The sequence below is a fragment of the Dicentrarchus labrax genome, unplaced genomic scaffold (genome assembly GCF_905237075.1).
Source record: "Dicentrarchus labrax unplaced genomic scaffold, dlabrax2021, whole genome shotgun sequence".
Taxonomy (NCBI): Eukaryota; Metazoa; Chordata; class Actinopteri; family Moronidae; genus Dicentrarchus; species Dicentrarchus labrax.
Genome location: NW_026136711.1, coordinates 20,705,635 through 20,719,687, shown reverse-complemented (window position 1 = coordinate 20,719,687; position 14,053 = coordinate 20,705,635). Strand labels below are relative to the sequence as shown.

Genomic DNA, 14,053 nt, shown 5'->3' with positions numbered 1-14,053 from the left:
GACTATGAAGTGGAGGCGATGTTCAGTAGATGTTTTCCCTGCAGGTCTATTTGTACCACTGACACCCCAGTCTCCGACCTACAGTATGCTCCTGCTCCCCTCTCCCTTGTAATTCTCCTCTTCCAGCAGTAGCCTGTGTGACCTCCCCAAACATAGTGACTTGTTTTCTCCTTCTCAACAAGATGGCCTGTGCCTCGTAAAAACTGTACACATATATGATAGATATGCATATATTATACATATAGAGAGAAATCTATAGAGTGTGTCTATACGTGGTCAGAAAATCGTTTCAAACTGACAAGATAATATATGTTTTTTCTTCATGGTTATTTTTCTAACTGGCTGGAGGTCAGAGAGATGTCTTATTTAGAGTGTTGAGTGGTGTGATTTTCCTCTGATTTGTACATTGCGAGAAAACCCCTCAGCAGCAAGTAACATTCCCTGTCTGAAAACACAGGACAGCCCAGAAAAAAAGAGCTTTAGTTTATGGGAAATAGAGACGTGTATCCAAATCTATCTAGAAGTCTAGAAAAGATGACATTATTACATTCCTTACTTAATGTGAAAACATTCAGTTGAAGACCACTTGGCTTGTGGTGACAACTTGGAACAAAAAAACAAAGACTTGTCTTGAATTTTGCAGCTCACATAAGTAGCAACGAGATTATGTCTGCTGCACTAAGCAGTCAGTAACTTGCACTTGTGAGTGAGGACTATCACTATTAACATCCAAGTGGAGGGTTGAGTGACTCTGTCGGGATGCATTTCTTTCACGTGTTTGTTGTCGTCGTTGTCTTGTGAACAGAAGTGGTGACATATGTGACCGTGACAGCTGATTAAGTAGAAAAACCAACACACATCGTTACAGTATAGTGGAAAGTTGAATTAGACTGTTACTATCCCCACTTCCTCTCCCTCCCCTCATGGTGCCTGTGTGTCTCCCTTATATGGCCAAGTGTTGATTGTTGTATATAAATGTCTTTCCATCCCCCCATCCTCCACAAACCGAGGTGATTCACGCATCATCTTTTACGTGTCTGCTTCACACATGAACCTTTACAGCTCCTGCCGCTGACCAAGAATCAACAGATTGAGCGAAACGTTGGTGTTTGTGTTTACAAATGTTACAAGAAAGGTCCTGATTTGGATTTTTTTTTTTTTTTTTAAAGGGAAGACAATGCAAACAGACAGAGGAGCTAAAAATCCTCTCACTTCACCATCAGGGGGGCGGAGTATGAATCCTCCATTTTCAGGTCCTTATCTACTGAATACTTGAAGTAGGGGGGTTCTCCTACCATGAAATACCATATATGATTTACATGGTAGAAAACATGAAACATTTCAATTGTGCCCATGCATGCTGATTTTTACATAATGTGCCAACTGAAAGTGATAATGTAAGGATAATCTCCTGTTGTCTATGCAGAGCGATTTCTCAACCGTTGTGTCAAAAAGGTTTAGAAGACACAGAGGCTTAGAGGCTGGGGCTGGTTTCCTGGGCTTAGATTTCAGACTAATCCTGGTTGTGAATGGCTGACATCGCACACACCGTGAGGTGGAGTCAAAAAGTCAAGTCTGCATCTGTGCCTAGAAGCAGCCGTATAGAAAGACTTGAGTTGAAAGGCCTGTAGATTCACCAGTAATTTTCAAAGGCCTTCAAGAAAAAGTATGAAAAGCCTAACATACATTTTCACTTTATTGTTGTATACAGGTTGTTTTTCTTTTATTGTATTTTGCTGAAAACTTTGGATTAAACAAATCACTGTGACCAATGCCAGAAACATTTTTGTTTGACAGAACAAATATTGTGTTTACTTTTTTATTATTCATTTTTTAATTTAAGTTAGCTTTATTTTTTCTATTGTTTCATCTTATTGAATATGCCAGTTTGAGACTGTACTATTTGTATAAGTAAATGTTTTGAGCTGTACAGTAAAAACCTAGGAACAAGTTCAATGTGAGTGTCCAGCATGCTGAATGATTACTTGTGTGAACGTGAGCTAATCTCCCATGAAGCATCATTCCTCACTCATTAATTGCATCTGCATCATGCATTGTGACGGTGTGATGTTGTGTTTGAGAGTGACGTGTGTCTCACTTACTGTGTCCCATTAGTAGACAGCCTGTGCAGTTTTGTGAGAGTGCAGCATGTTTTTGGGGTTGCTTGTGTAAACGTAATTCACAAAAGAGAGACGTGCCTGTGTGTGTGTGTGCGTGTGCGTGTGTGCATAGCTGCTTTTATGGGTATGGGTGTGTTTGCGTGTCTGTATGTGTGTGTTATGAATGCACAAGAGAAAAATCTATTTAAAAAAACACTTCATCAGAGGAAGACCCAAGAGGAAAAAAAAAGCGAGATTGAGGCAAAGTTTTGAATGAAGCATGGATACTCTGTACTGTTTTTTGTTTTTTAAACCTAGGAGGCTGTCCTCAGTGCCCCAGTTTGCTATTGTATGTGCTGTATCAGAATATTACTATTGAGTGTTGGCCAGCTTGTTTATATCCATCAAATAAAGGTGACTTTCTTTCTGTCTCTGTTTGTAATTTTCTACTCAAAGTTAAAATCAGTTAATAGTTCATTCCAGTATTTTCTAGTACTAATATGATGTAGATGCATGGTATGATACTGTTGTATACTGCAAATAAGTAATAATTTACTATATAATCTATATATATAATCTTTTTCTGTACTCAGTACAGCAAAAGATTATATATATAGATTATATACTGTTGGTAGGAATAACAAACTAGCAATAGTGTGGCTAACTGGGTAATTTATCTAATGACTCTATATCACCTAAGTTCCACTTTGTGTGTGTACAATTCATTCATTCATATACATATTATATATTCATATATACATTCAAGAAATCATTAATGGTCCCGTTTTTTTAACATTCAGTAATGTTATAGTATTTAACAGATATCAACAGCATCACCCTTCAAAATTATGAAAAATGTTAACATTGGAAATATTTAATTGTTTTAATACATATAGATGTGCACATGGAGAAAAGGGGCATTCAAAATGTTACATGTTGCAGCTTTATATTTAGAGAGTGCAAATAGGCTATAAGAGGCAAATCCAATACATTGTTTATGTACACATAGATGTTTAAATTCAATGAGGCTGTAAATTCTTCTTTCCTACATCTACAATTGGTTACACTATATGTTTGTGGCTCCAAACACCAGAGCAAGGTAGCTGCTTAAAAATAATAAAAAAGCACAAGATGTTCAAGACTCACTTTCAGCTCAGTACAGGAAAATGTTCCAGCTGGAATACGTTGGAAGTCTTTTTCTTTCATCTTTCAGGCATTTGTCAAGACATCAGTATCACAAACCCCTTTCAACTGCATCTCAAAGTCTTCATCAATGACTAGAGTTTGCTCTGTCACGACAACAAAGCAAACTCCACCCACTGATGGATATAGTGAAATATGTTGGAAAGCTCCTAAGGGCCTTTGGAGGAAGAGGACCTTGAATTAAGCTTAGACTATTATTTACAAGGTGAGGAATAAACTTGCACACTCAACATGGACTATAGGCTTTTGCCCACCTCTGATATTACAGTGTGATGTTTAAAAACTAGTGAAAGAATTCTGAAAATAAAAGAAATATTGTCCTTTGTCAACCATAATAAAAACCTAAGAAACATGCTTTTAAAACTGTCAATTTGTCACTTCTTCTGAGTTTTAAGAAGACTTCAAATATGAAAGAAGGGGCTTTCTTTTTTATTGTAGGTCGATTTACTCTCTGTACACTGACACAACTGTTTTATGAAGTCTGTCTTAAAACATACTAATAAAACTTTGTTTTATTATAAAACATTATTTTCATGGTGCTTCAGTGGTTGTTAAAAGGTTGCCATGATCATTTATTTTGTAGATATAAAAAGTGTGGCAATAATATTATAACAACAAATTTCAGAGCATAAAACAATTTTCATATCAATGACTTACAATGTCCATAATACATGTGACCTGCTTTGTCTGAACAGTAATTCTTTAAGGCCTTGGTGAGCAGTGGCACATGCATTTGTGCATCTGCCACATGACAAGTGGTTTTGAGCTTTAACGTCCCTTCAGGAAGCTGTCTAACAAACGGTCTCCCTTGTCAGAAAGCCAGTACCCTGCCATGGCTGCCACTGCTCCCATGAATACAGATGTGTACACCAAATCTCCTTTGGCAGCCAGTGTGGCCAGAGCACAAAGCACCACCCCAAAGAACATCTGCTGCAGCACCTCCACCTCGTCATCCTGGATATCCTCAAACAGACCTTTCTCCTGAACACCTGCACAGGGAGACAGACATGTGAGAGGCTGTATTGAGGTTAGGTGTCCACTTGAATGTGGGTGCAAACATCCTTCTGTGTGAGTGATGAGACTCACTAGGCTGCTTCTTCTTCACACAAACGCTGTCCGTGCGGATGAAGCCTTCTGCACAGTCACAGCGGAAGGAGCCGTCCGTGTTGACACAAATCTCATCCAGACCGTGACAGGCAAGCACCCTGTCACTACATTCATCGACGTCTGAGCAAAAGAAAGAGAGGCACATGATATAATCTCATCTCAGTCTTATACATTAGAGCTGCTCCTCAGAGGCACAGAATGAATGCATGCCAATGAAATAACAATAATTCTCTTTTGTGCAGTTACCCAAACACTTGGAGCCTGTCAGTGTGTACCCAGAGGCACATTTCCTGCAGCGAGCCGGTCCGCTACCCATACAGCCCACACAGGCTGGGTCACAGTCTGAGAAAAGAGTGACCATTTAATTTCTTCCTTTACAGAGTTGACTGTGGTTTCAGTTGCTGTAAGTTCTGTATATAAAATTCCATAAGACACAGTCAGATTAGATCAGACGGGCTCAGTACAAAACTGTAGCTACTGGGCAGGTCCAACAGTGATTCTGGAAAAAAACATATACCTGTTTCACTGTATAGAGCTCTCAGAACTCTTAACCACTATTAACCACACCACACATTGCCACCAGAGTGCCCCAAAGCGCCATTTTCCTGAATCAGTACTGATTGCTTTCTTAAATGCTTACAGGTTCTTACTGTTACTTATATGCAGTAACCAGACTACGGGGAGAGAGAGTAATCAGGAGGCTATGTACTGATTCATATTGACAAAATGACACTGGAATTTGAGGGAAATTATAATGTAAGTTGAAGATGGTATAAATACGTTTTGACACCTCATTAACTGTTAACTGCAATTTATGTACTAATCATTTGCTGCTTTAAGCTTCCCAAATGTAAGAGATGTATTGCTTCTCTATCTTTAATACCAGTGTAAAATAAAAAATAAAATAAAAAATATCTTTAGATTTGAAGTCATGCCTCCATTTTCTACTATTTTCTGACGCTTTTAGATTTATTTACTCATTTTTATCACTCACTTTTATTCAGTTTCTATTTCTATAGAAGCAGCCTAAATATTGTCTCTTTTACTTCTTTTAGTATAAAACCACTCACCTCTGCACTCAAAGGAACCCCTTGTATTGAAGCAGTAGCTGTTTACAGGGCAGATACCCAGCTCGGTGCCACACTCATCAATGTCTAAAACAAACATCCAAATATAAATGTAGTCATTCATCTGTTTGTCTCACACATGTATATAATGATTACAGGACTCACACACAAAGCTCTGTATACAGTACCTACACAGGTGTTGTTATGGAGAGTCCATCCTGCTTTGCATTCCTCACACTGGTCATTTTTGGGCCCTGAACATTTATCGCAGACATCTGGACAGCTGTTCACCCGAACAGCCAACAAACACAACCAAGCAGCCTGCAACAGGTTCCTGTGAAGCATCCTCACTCCCATCTGTCCCATCAGGCCCACAAGATAAAGTTGTTTATCTCCTCTAAAATATCCCATCCAGGTTTGTTAAATGTTCCTTGCAAGATGGGATTAATAAGAACTAGGAAGAGATTGCTTCCAAAATAAGATATATGAAGGCTAAAATTTCACCTTTGAGTAAATCTTAAAATATAGCTTAGATTATATCCCATCATGTATAAACAGTCGCTGATTATTTTGGTAATCAGAGGAGAGTTTGGGAGGGGTCTGACTGTTTGCGGCACTAGGGAAAGTATTAAGTACTACTCACTACTGTACTTAAATCACACTTTCAGACACACTGGGTTAGTATTTTCATTTCGCAACTTTATACTTCTGCTTTACTGTGTGGCACATTGTTTCATTAGTAACAGTTTGATACAAATTAAACTTCTAACAGAGGCAGGAGATATGTGCGTAAACGTAGAGCGTAAAACACACCAAACATTTAAATTGACCTTAAAACAAAATATACACATGATTTAAGAGTTTCCCTTACCTCCTCTACTGTCTTTGGTAAAGTTTAAGTGCAGCGAGTACGACCGAGACGCGCTTGACTCCTTTGTGTTTGATTATAAATAGAAATATATCCCGAGCGGGCGGAGCAGGGAGCACCCTCATAGCACCGCCGCACCGGAATGTACTCATAGCTGTATAAAGCACTCCTATAGGTCCTTAAACTGACGCTAGATTGCACCAATAGGATCCACCGCCCTTCACTGAGAGCTGGCCAATCACAATCCGAGATCCGCCATGTACAAAAATAAGCGCATTTATTTATAGACAAGTGCATGGACATGCACATGGATATAATTAGTCTATCGCATTGTGAGTTAAACGTGTTGGATAAGTCTGGTCTGGGCACATTCAGAATCTTTCTCATGGTCAACAAATCATCCCACGGACAGACCAAAGAAAACAATGTATTAATAAACAAGATTTGCCTGTGTAGCCAAAGCTTGATATATCTTATTCTTCTGTGCCATAGACCACGGTTATTGTTGTTGTCAACATTAAAAACACAGTGACACTGTTGTACTTGTCCTTCATACCAATGAACATAGGCCTGTTCTGCTGCCTAAGATGTTTACTGGCACATCAAAAACCCTGTAGGTTTTAGGAAATGATTCATCTTAACATTCAGTAAACATCTAACGTATAACATCTCCAGTAAAAATAAACAGGTTTGCAGAGGCAGACAGGGAAGTGAAGGTGGAAAGTATTGAGAGACAGACTAACATAATGTTGGTTTTGGTGATTTTGTGGCATTTCTTGACAAAAACCACAATATAGATTATTGTTATCCAGCACTAAATGGTGTCCTTTATTTAACTCATCCACAATTTTTATGTCCTTCATATGCACAGAGCAACAATACTGATCAGTAAAAAAAAAGATTTATGGACGTTTCAAAGGCTTTGTCTCAAAGTTTTTCTGAACTCCAACATATTTACAGTGCGGTTCCTCTTTAGTCTTTGCTCTCCATCCATCTGAGGCACTCCATTTCCACCCTGTCCATGTCCTTCCACCGGACCCCCTCCTTGTCCCTCCCACAGTGAGCTCAGTCAAGAGAGCCTGGGTCTCAGAGGGAAGCTGGAACAACATCAGCCCCTGAAGAAGCTCTGGTAGCTCTCTCCTGTCAATGCGTGGATGGGAGTCAAATTTCACCAGTAGAAAATGTTCTCCAGCTCTGCCCAGCTGCTTGTCTGCTTGTATGATGCACAGGGAGGCCGTGAACACGTCAGAGTAAGGGGACGCAATCTGAAAGAGACCCTTGTCTTCCCCCTTGGTCTTTATACCCTCTTTGTGCTGTTGAGACCATTCCTCAACTTTTTCCAAGGCTTTGCGGGTCAAGACGAGCACAACTCGTCCTCCCTGGCTGTTCAGCTCTGGCAGCTGGGAGTGCAGCCATGGCAGAGGCCCCAGAGTGCATTGCTCCTTCCTGCACCACTGGTCCACTGACACACTGAAGCCCTGGTTACAGAGCAGGGAGCCGAGCCGACATACTGCCTCTGAAACACCATCGTCCACATCTGGGGGGCTCAGCAACACCACATGAAGTTGCTCTCTTCCAACTTAAGAGAGGAAAAACAAATGGATGAACGTCAGACAGTCGTTTGTTCCATCATGACTTCATACATTTTTCATTACAAGTAGAAAACACTTACTCTCTACAAATCTGCCATGATGCCAGCTCCACACCCATTCTATTAAAGTCAGAAAATGAAGAGTAAATACCAGAGACAATAGGATATTCATCCGTTTAGTTCCACAAATAATTGACTCCTTTAACTGTATGTCTGTAAAATATATTCATGCAGAGTGCCAACTTTATGAATAATTCTCAGATCTAGTAAACAAGATTTAGTCTTTGAAGCAAATGAAAGGGGCCTTTGTGGGAAGTGCCTGAGGAAATTCAAACTTCATTCAAGCTGGACAACAATTGTATCATGGGCTGGTTACAGTACAGTATTCCACAATCCAGAAAGAAATTTGAAACTCTTCTTCTTGTAAGATAGGTTTCTCCTGGTATGCTTACATCTTTAACATACTTTTACAAAAAAAAGAAGATAAATAGCACTTACTCTTAACAAAGTCATGAAAGAGATAAAATATAAGCACAGTCAAGCAAATCAGCAGCATAACACCAACAACCAGCAGGCTCCAGCGCCACCTGTCAGCTGCAAGTAGAACAAAACAAAACCCCATTCATAAAAGAGACAGGTTTGTATTTTAGCAAAATATATCATGCCTCAATCTGCGCTAATAACTCACTGTTTTTAAAACAGAATGGACCCAGGTCATGTGCCATCCCTTTTACTTTAACCTGCACAAATGGATAAACACAGATGAGTATTCAACTTCATAAAGTATACTGTATATATGTGTTGTAGAGGAGGACAGTTGCAAACACTTTACCATCACGCATGGTGAGAGCTGAAGGTCGATTTCTTCAAACACCCCATGTTTCTCCTGAAGAGGACACAATTATAGATCTTGGGTTAGTCATTACAAACTGTGGGGCATTTTTCAAACCCACAGCACATTTTGAAAGTGTCAGTTTGAAATTTAGGGAAATATTTTGTGCATTGTGCATTTTGCATTTTGCACAATGTATCAAAAGTATTTCCATTTAACTTTATGGTGCAACCATAAAAATCATTATATAGCTTTTAGGATTCAAACAAGCTGATACAGAATATATACAGAATATATAATGATACTGTAAGGAAAAGAAAAAGAAGATTTTTCCAAAATAGAATAGAAATAAAAGGGTAAATTTAATGTTAAGGAGTTTTAAAACAAAAAAACAAAAATGCTTCAAATGAGCAGTAGGCTCAGTATTGAAGTTTTCTTACCCACTTTCCCTTTTTGTTTTGTATCCATGTCTCATTTGTCAGCTGTTGTTTAAAGCCCTTTATCTCCCTGCAGCTGCTCTCTTTGTGACAAGGCCACACTTCACCCTCCAGCCTGCAGGGGGCAGACAGGTTCCACCACAGCATTGAGAGGTAGTCGTTTGTTTGACCTTGGCCTACAGACACTGACACATTCTGCCACAGGTTCCTTTGGATGTCTGGAATAGACGAATAGGAAATATCAGCATACAGTGGTAATGTGCACCTTGTAAACTGAGACCAGAAAGAACTGATAGAGACCTTCAGACTTTGTTGTGTTAATGAAGGGACAGCTTTGAGAGCGCCTCAACCTCTCATCTTTCTCATCCCATACCTAAAAAAAAACACACACACACACACACACACACACAGGTCACTCATAAAGGTCTGTGTGGACCATATAAACACAGCACTGTTGATAATAAGCGATCATGATGTTTGAAGTGATCGTACCTCAAAACACATGCAGCGGGTCACAGAATACAGTGGGATGGTCGTCCTGTCCAACTTCTATAAAGTAACATTTAACACATCAATGAGAGCAAGAAAGCAGTGGTGGAAAGTAACTAAGTACATTTACTTAAGTACTAAAGGGGAGTTTTTAACTGGTTATGAAACAATATCATGATATATTACAATAAAGTGCTCAAGATCATGATCCATTTCAGAATTATTTGTCTTGACTGTATCATGATTCTGCATAATGGATCATTTTACTTTTGGTACTGGGTTTTTGGCTGTGGATTGAAAAAACAGAGTATGTGAACTTGCACTTTTGGAAGTTGTGATGTTTCTACAATAGTTTTTTTTCACATTTTATCAACACAATTATTTATTGAATAATATTGAGACATTAATCAAAAATAGCTGTAATCATTAATTAGAGACCTACAACTTACTCTGCAAATATAAGATCAACTTATAAGATGCACAACTATATCACTACTACTCACTATACTAAAATATATAAACCTCCATTAACTACAACATAAAATACAGCTTAATTATATATTAATGCACAAGTAATAATAATGCAATATGTATAATATAACATATGAACATGTAAAGGGGGCAACAAACAAGCCAAAACAACAACAACAAAAGCAAAAAACAGCGACTGCCACCAAAATAAGGCACTGACATACAACACTGACCTGACATCTTCCATTGTTCTCATACTGGACACACACAGAGGGGAAGCTCTTATTGCTGTCAACAGACTGCAGCTCGACCCGATTCATCTTTTGGTTAATTACACTGCGCAGTTTAGGAACTGAAAACCCAGAGAGAAAACCTGATTTATTTCCCCATACAGATGCAAAACGGTATGAGGAAAACCAATGAATCTATCGCGTGGGGATTATTTACCATGGCACTCTTCGACACGCTCCTGCAGCTCCTGGGAGCACACTGAAGACAGATAATACATCATGTGTCAAGAACTGTTCTGTGTAGAAGCGCTTATGAGTTCAACAGGTGCTTTTTGGATAAAACTTTACCTTCATTTAGAGAAGGAACAACAACATCTTGGGTTCTATATGATGGTTTAGAATAAACCCTCACATGACTGCTGAAGGTAATCCCAGCTGGTTTAGTAATCACCATGGAAATCTACAAAATAGATTGGTTTATAAGATTATAATATGACTGGAAACAACCATAAACTATATCCAAGCTAGCAGTACAGCCTTTGTATTGCAGTACATGGAGTCTACAGTACCTTTGCCTGTATATCCCGATAAGGAGCGGTGTGATTAACCGTAAACTCCACCTTCTTGCATGTGGGCATGGTAGGTGCTGCTTTGTAACACACTGTCACAGACGCTGTTGCAACACAGAAAGCACAACAAGGGTGGGGCTTAGAATTCATTGCAACAGAAATGGAAAATGTAGCTGTAAGAATAGCACTTAAAACTGACTTCCCACGCTTTAATGACCATGCCAGTGTTTTTAAATGTTTTAACCCATTAACTATGAACTGATTTTACTGTGTGTAACGTATTGTTTTGTATTATCAATATTTTTACCATAGCATACCATATGTTCTTACTGCCACTAGTTTTCATTTACTCCACTAGATTCAAATCAGTAAAAGTTTTAGCAAGTTTGTTATTTGTCCAAATTGAATTATCAGTAAAACTACATATTTTATTTCCACTGTGGTCTTGTTGTTGTGCTTTCAAGGAAAAATGACATGGGATATGTGCAGCAACCATTTATACAAATACAACAAACTACTGTTTCACATTATCCTTTTCACAACTGTTTGCTTCATTGATTCTTCAGTAACAATTTCCCAACAATTTCCCAACAACATCCCACAACACACTCCTCAGAAGCTGACTGTCGAATCTTGGATGTTGTTCAAAATAGTTTTCCACTTAGTTTCTTCACCAATTGCGCCATGTGACAATGTAACTTGGACGGAAAATGTAAGAAAAGTAATTAGTTGGTGGGCTGCTTATACAAGCAAGGTCAAGTTGATTTTCATTTCATCACTGAAATTAAATGAAACCAATAGCTGCCTCCTGGATGGTAGAAAATATTTTAGAAATGATGGTATACTTTTGGATCGTCTGTAGTTACGTAAAGACTAATAAACAGATTGGTTAATAGATTTAAACATACAAAACAACCAGTATGGCCCTCTAAAAGGAATTAATAACATAAGTGGGCTGCATGTTGCCCTAATTGATACCTTTTGGATTCCTCGTTTCCTCACTATAATCCTCATCATCATCGCCAGAGTGGTCTTCATTCTCCATCGTTTTATTCAGATTGATGTTGATTCCTGTGTCTATCACCAGACATAGTATACACTGCGCTCTGTCCTTGCAGCAGAGCTTGAAATGTGCTGTCAGGTTTTGGACATCCACAGCATCATTCTCTGCTTCACTAAGGGGACTCACATTCTTCCTGATGCAATCAAAGAGACCCTAAAAGAAGCCAAAAAACGAGTAAGACATATTTTTAATGTGTGGCATCTGTATGCTAAATATTTGCTGGTCAGGGGTCTACATTGTGATTAATGTAGACATACAATAGCCCTATATTGTGGCAAGCTGACAGACGGCTATAACCCTTTGTCTGCTTTTAATTAAATGTTTGAGAATTAAACAGTTAATCAGTGAAAAGGGAAATTAAAATGTCAGAGCCGGCTGCACCAGTACCAATCTGTCAACAAAAAACTGTGTGCACTGTACTGCAGCACACAAAATGTTTGCTTTAGTGTATCCAAGAAGTGCACCCTCCAGTACCTGTGAGCAATTGACTTCAGGGTCATCATTTTCAGAAATCTCAGAAACACAGGCTGACACACGAAGAGTCAGTAAAATACAGCAAACAGACCATCCAGGAAGAAACATTTTGCCCGAGGTCGGTCTGATTGAAAGATATGAGTGCTACAGCATTTTTCTCCAAATATCTTTCTTTGGGAACAGCGTGAAAACCTTGTCAGACAAGTTGTGACTTCCTCCCCATCACAACCTTAGGCTGGAGATTAACTTGTTATCCTGGCTCAAACTGTACACTGGCATGGAGGGCTGTGAATTGAGACAAAACTGTTAGAGCATAGCTGTAGTTGAGAGGTTTCAGCTTTGGGTATGGTCTGGGAAAGAAGAGACATAAATTAATGCAGGTATAGGAGTTTTCTGGCAGCTGTTTCTTCATAGGTTTCAACTGACTTAAACCACAGTATTCTTTTTCATATAATCTCAAACAGTTTTCTAGTGTTGCTTGTGGCGTAATAACTGGCAACTGGATAGTCCTTCAAGCATAAAACAAGCAAACAGTATTACAGTATAAGATAAAAGTATACTGTAACTGTGACTTTAGAAATTATATCAAATTACATGAACAGTCCCATAGGAATATAATTTAGGTCACTTACCATGTTTAGTTATCCATTGTAGGTAATCCACTCTGAAGTGTGTTTTCTCTCCACAGACTTTTCAGCTCTATGTTTAGTCATTTACCAAGAAGTATCTGAGTCATGTGAAAATTGAACCTTCGTCACTGTCCTGACTCAGGAGTCGTCCCTCCCACTCTCTCTCTCTCTCCCTCTCTCTCTCTCTCTCACTGATTTAGTCTCACCGCAGTCCCTCGTGTGTCAAAGTGCACATAATCCTGAAACTTCCTGCTTTGAATTCCTCATTGCAGTGTAACCAAAATGACCTAGACGAGTCAAAGTCCACAGTTACTGGTTTTTAAATCAAAACTCCAGCTCCAACACTGGATTAAAGTAGCTTTATACACAGATCTACACTTCAAACACAGTTCACACTTCATAGCTGGTTTGTTCGTTTTTCGATTTTGTTATGTGGACATGGCAAAGAGCCCTCCCTTGGCAGTTTTAGGTGAGCTGTGCCTTGTCAAACGAGTTTATCACCCTTGTTCATAAGAATCCACATTCTTTGACCTGTACTAATGATGCAGTTCATTGAGAGAGGACAATCCCATGCAACACAATGGCTCACAGCAGCTCGACTGGTTTGACCACATAATGCTGAGTTACATACAAAACACCTATCTGTCCAACAGTCTCTGGAAATATGTTCAACCCTGAGTTAAAACAACAACCACTTATTATGCACTTACTATTATGTGTATCAATATGTGTAATGTGTTTGTTACAACAAAAGTGGGCAGTATAGTGTGGTGGCAATTTGTTAAATAAAGCATACAAAGTATGATCTTGTCTTGCTGTAACGTTTTATTCAAGTCATCCATGAATGGGCTCCACGCAACCGTCACACACTCCTGTATGTGAAAGTCCGAAAGAGTTAAAATTTGAAGAAGCAGTATCATTTTA

At 38.9% G+C, this 14,053-nt stretch overlaps 2 protein-coding genes across 4 annotated transcripts; both read right to left on the bottom strand.

Annotated features, from left to right (window-relative positions):
• Positions 1–2,957: 2,957 nt before the first annotated feature.
• LOC127372351 (protein disulfide isomerase Creld1) lies at positions 2,958–6,470 on the bottom strand. 2 transcript variants are annotated; one of them, XM_051415979.1, is made up of 6 exons: positions 6,348–6,470; positions 5,665–5,833; positions 5,480–5,563; positions 4,656–4,751; positions 4,389–4,529; positions 2,958–4,291 (listed from the first exon to the last, which is right to left on the bottom strand). In XM_051415979.1, the coding sequence occupies exons 2-6, from the start codon at positions 5,831–5,833 to the stop codon at positions 4,071–4,073; spliced, it is 711 nt and encodes a 236-aa protein (XP_051271939.1). In that variant the 5' UTR covers positions 6,348–6,470; the 3' UTR covers positions 2,958–4,070. The 2 variants fall into 2 exon arrangements, with proteins under 2 accessions (XP_051271939.1, XP_051271938.1); XM_051415978.1 differs by lacking the exon at positions 6,348–6,470 and having other exon boundaries at positions 5,665–6,008.
• A 672-nt stretch (positions 6,471–7,142) lies between these two features.
• Positions 7,143–13,558, bottom strand: il17rc (interleukin 17 receptor C). Of its 2 annotated transcripts, XM_051415975.1 has the most exons (15): positions 13,133–13,556; positions 12,501–12,785; positions 11,942–12,179; positions 10,964–11,067; positions 10,743–10,854; positions 10,612–10,653; positions 10,398–10,516; positions 9,697–9,753; positions 9,505–9,577; positions 9,208–9,422; positions 8,768–8,821; positions 8,624–8,675; positions 8,434–8,529; positions 8,017–8,055; positions 7,143–7,923 (listed from the first exon to the last, which is right to left on the bottom strand). In XM_051415975.1, the coding sequence occupies exons 2-15, from the start codon at positions 12,606–12,608 to the stop codon at positions 7,247–7,249; spliced, it is 1,986 nt and encodes a 661-aa protein (XP_051271935.1). In that variant the 5' UTR covers positions 12,609–12,785; positions 13,133–13,556; the 3' UTR covers positions 7,143–7,246. The 2 variants fall into 2 exon arrangements, with proteins under 2 accessions (XP_051271935.1, XP_051271936.1); XM_051415976.1 differs by lacking the exon at positions 12,501–12,785 and having other exon boundaries at positions 13,133–13,558.
• Between the last annotated feature and the right edge of the window lie 495 nt (positions 13,559–14,053).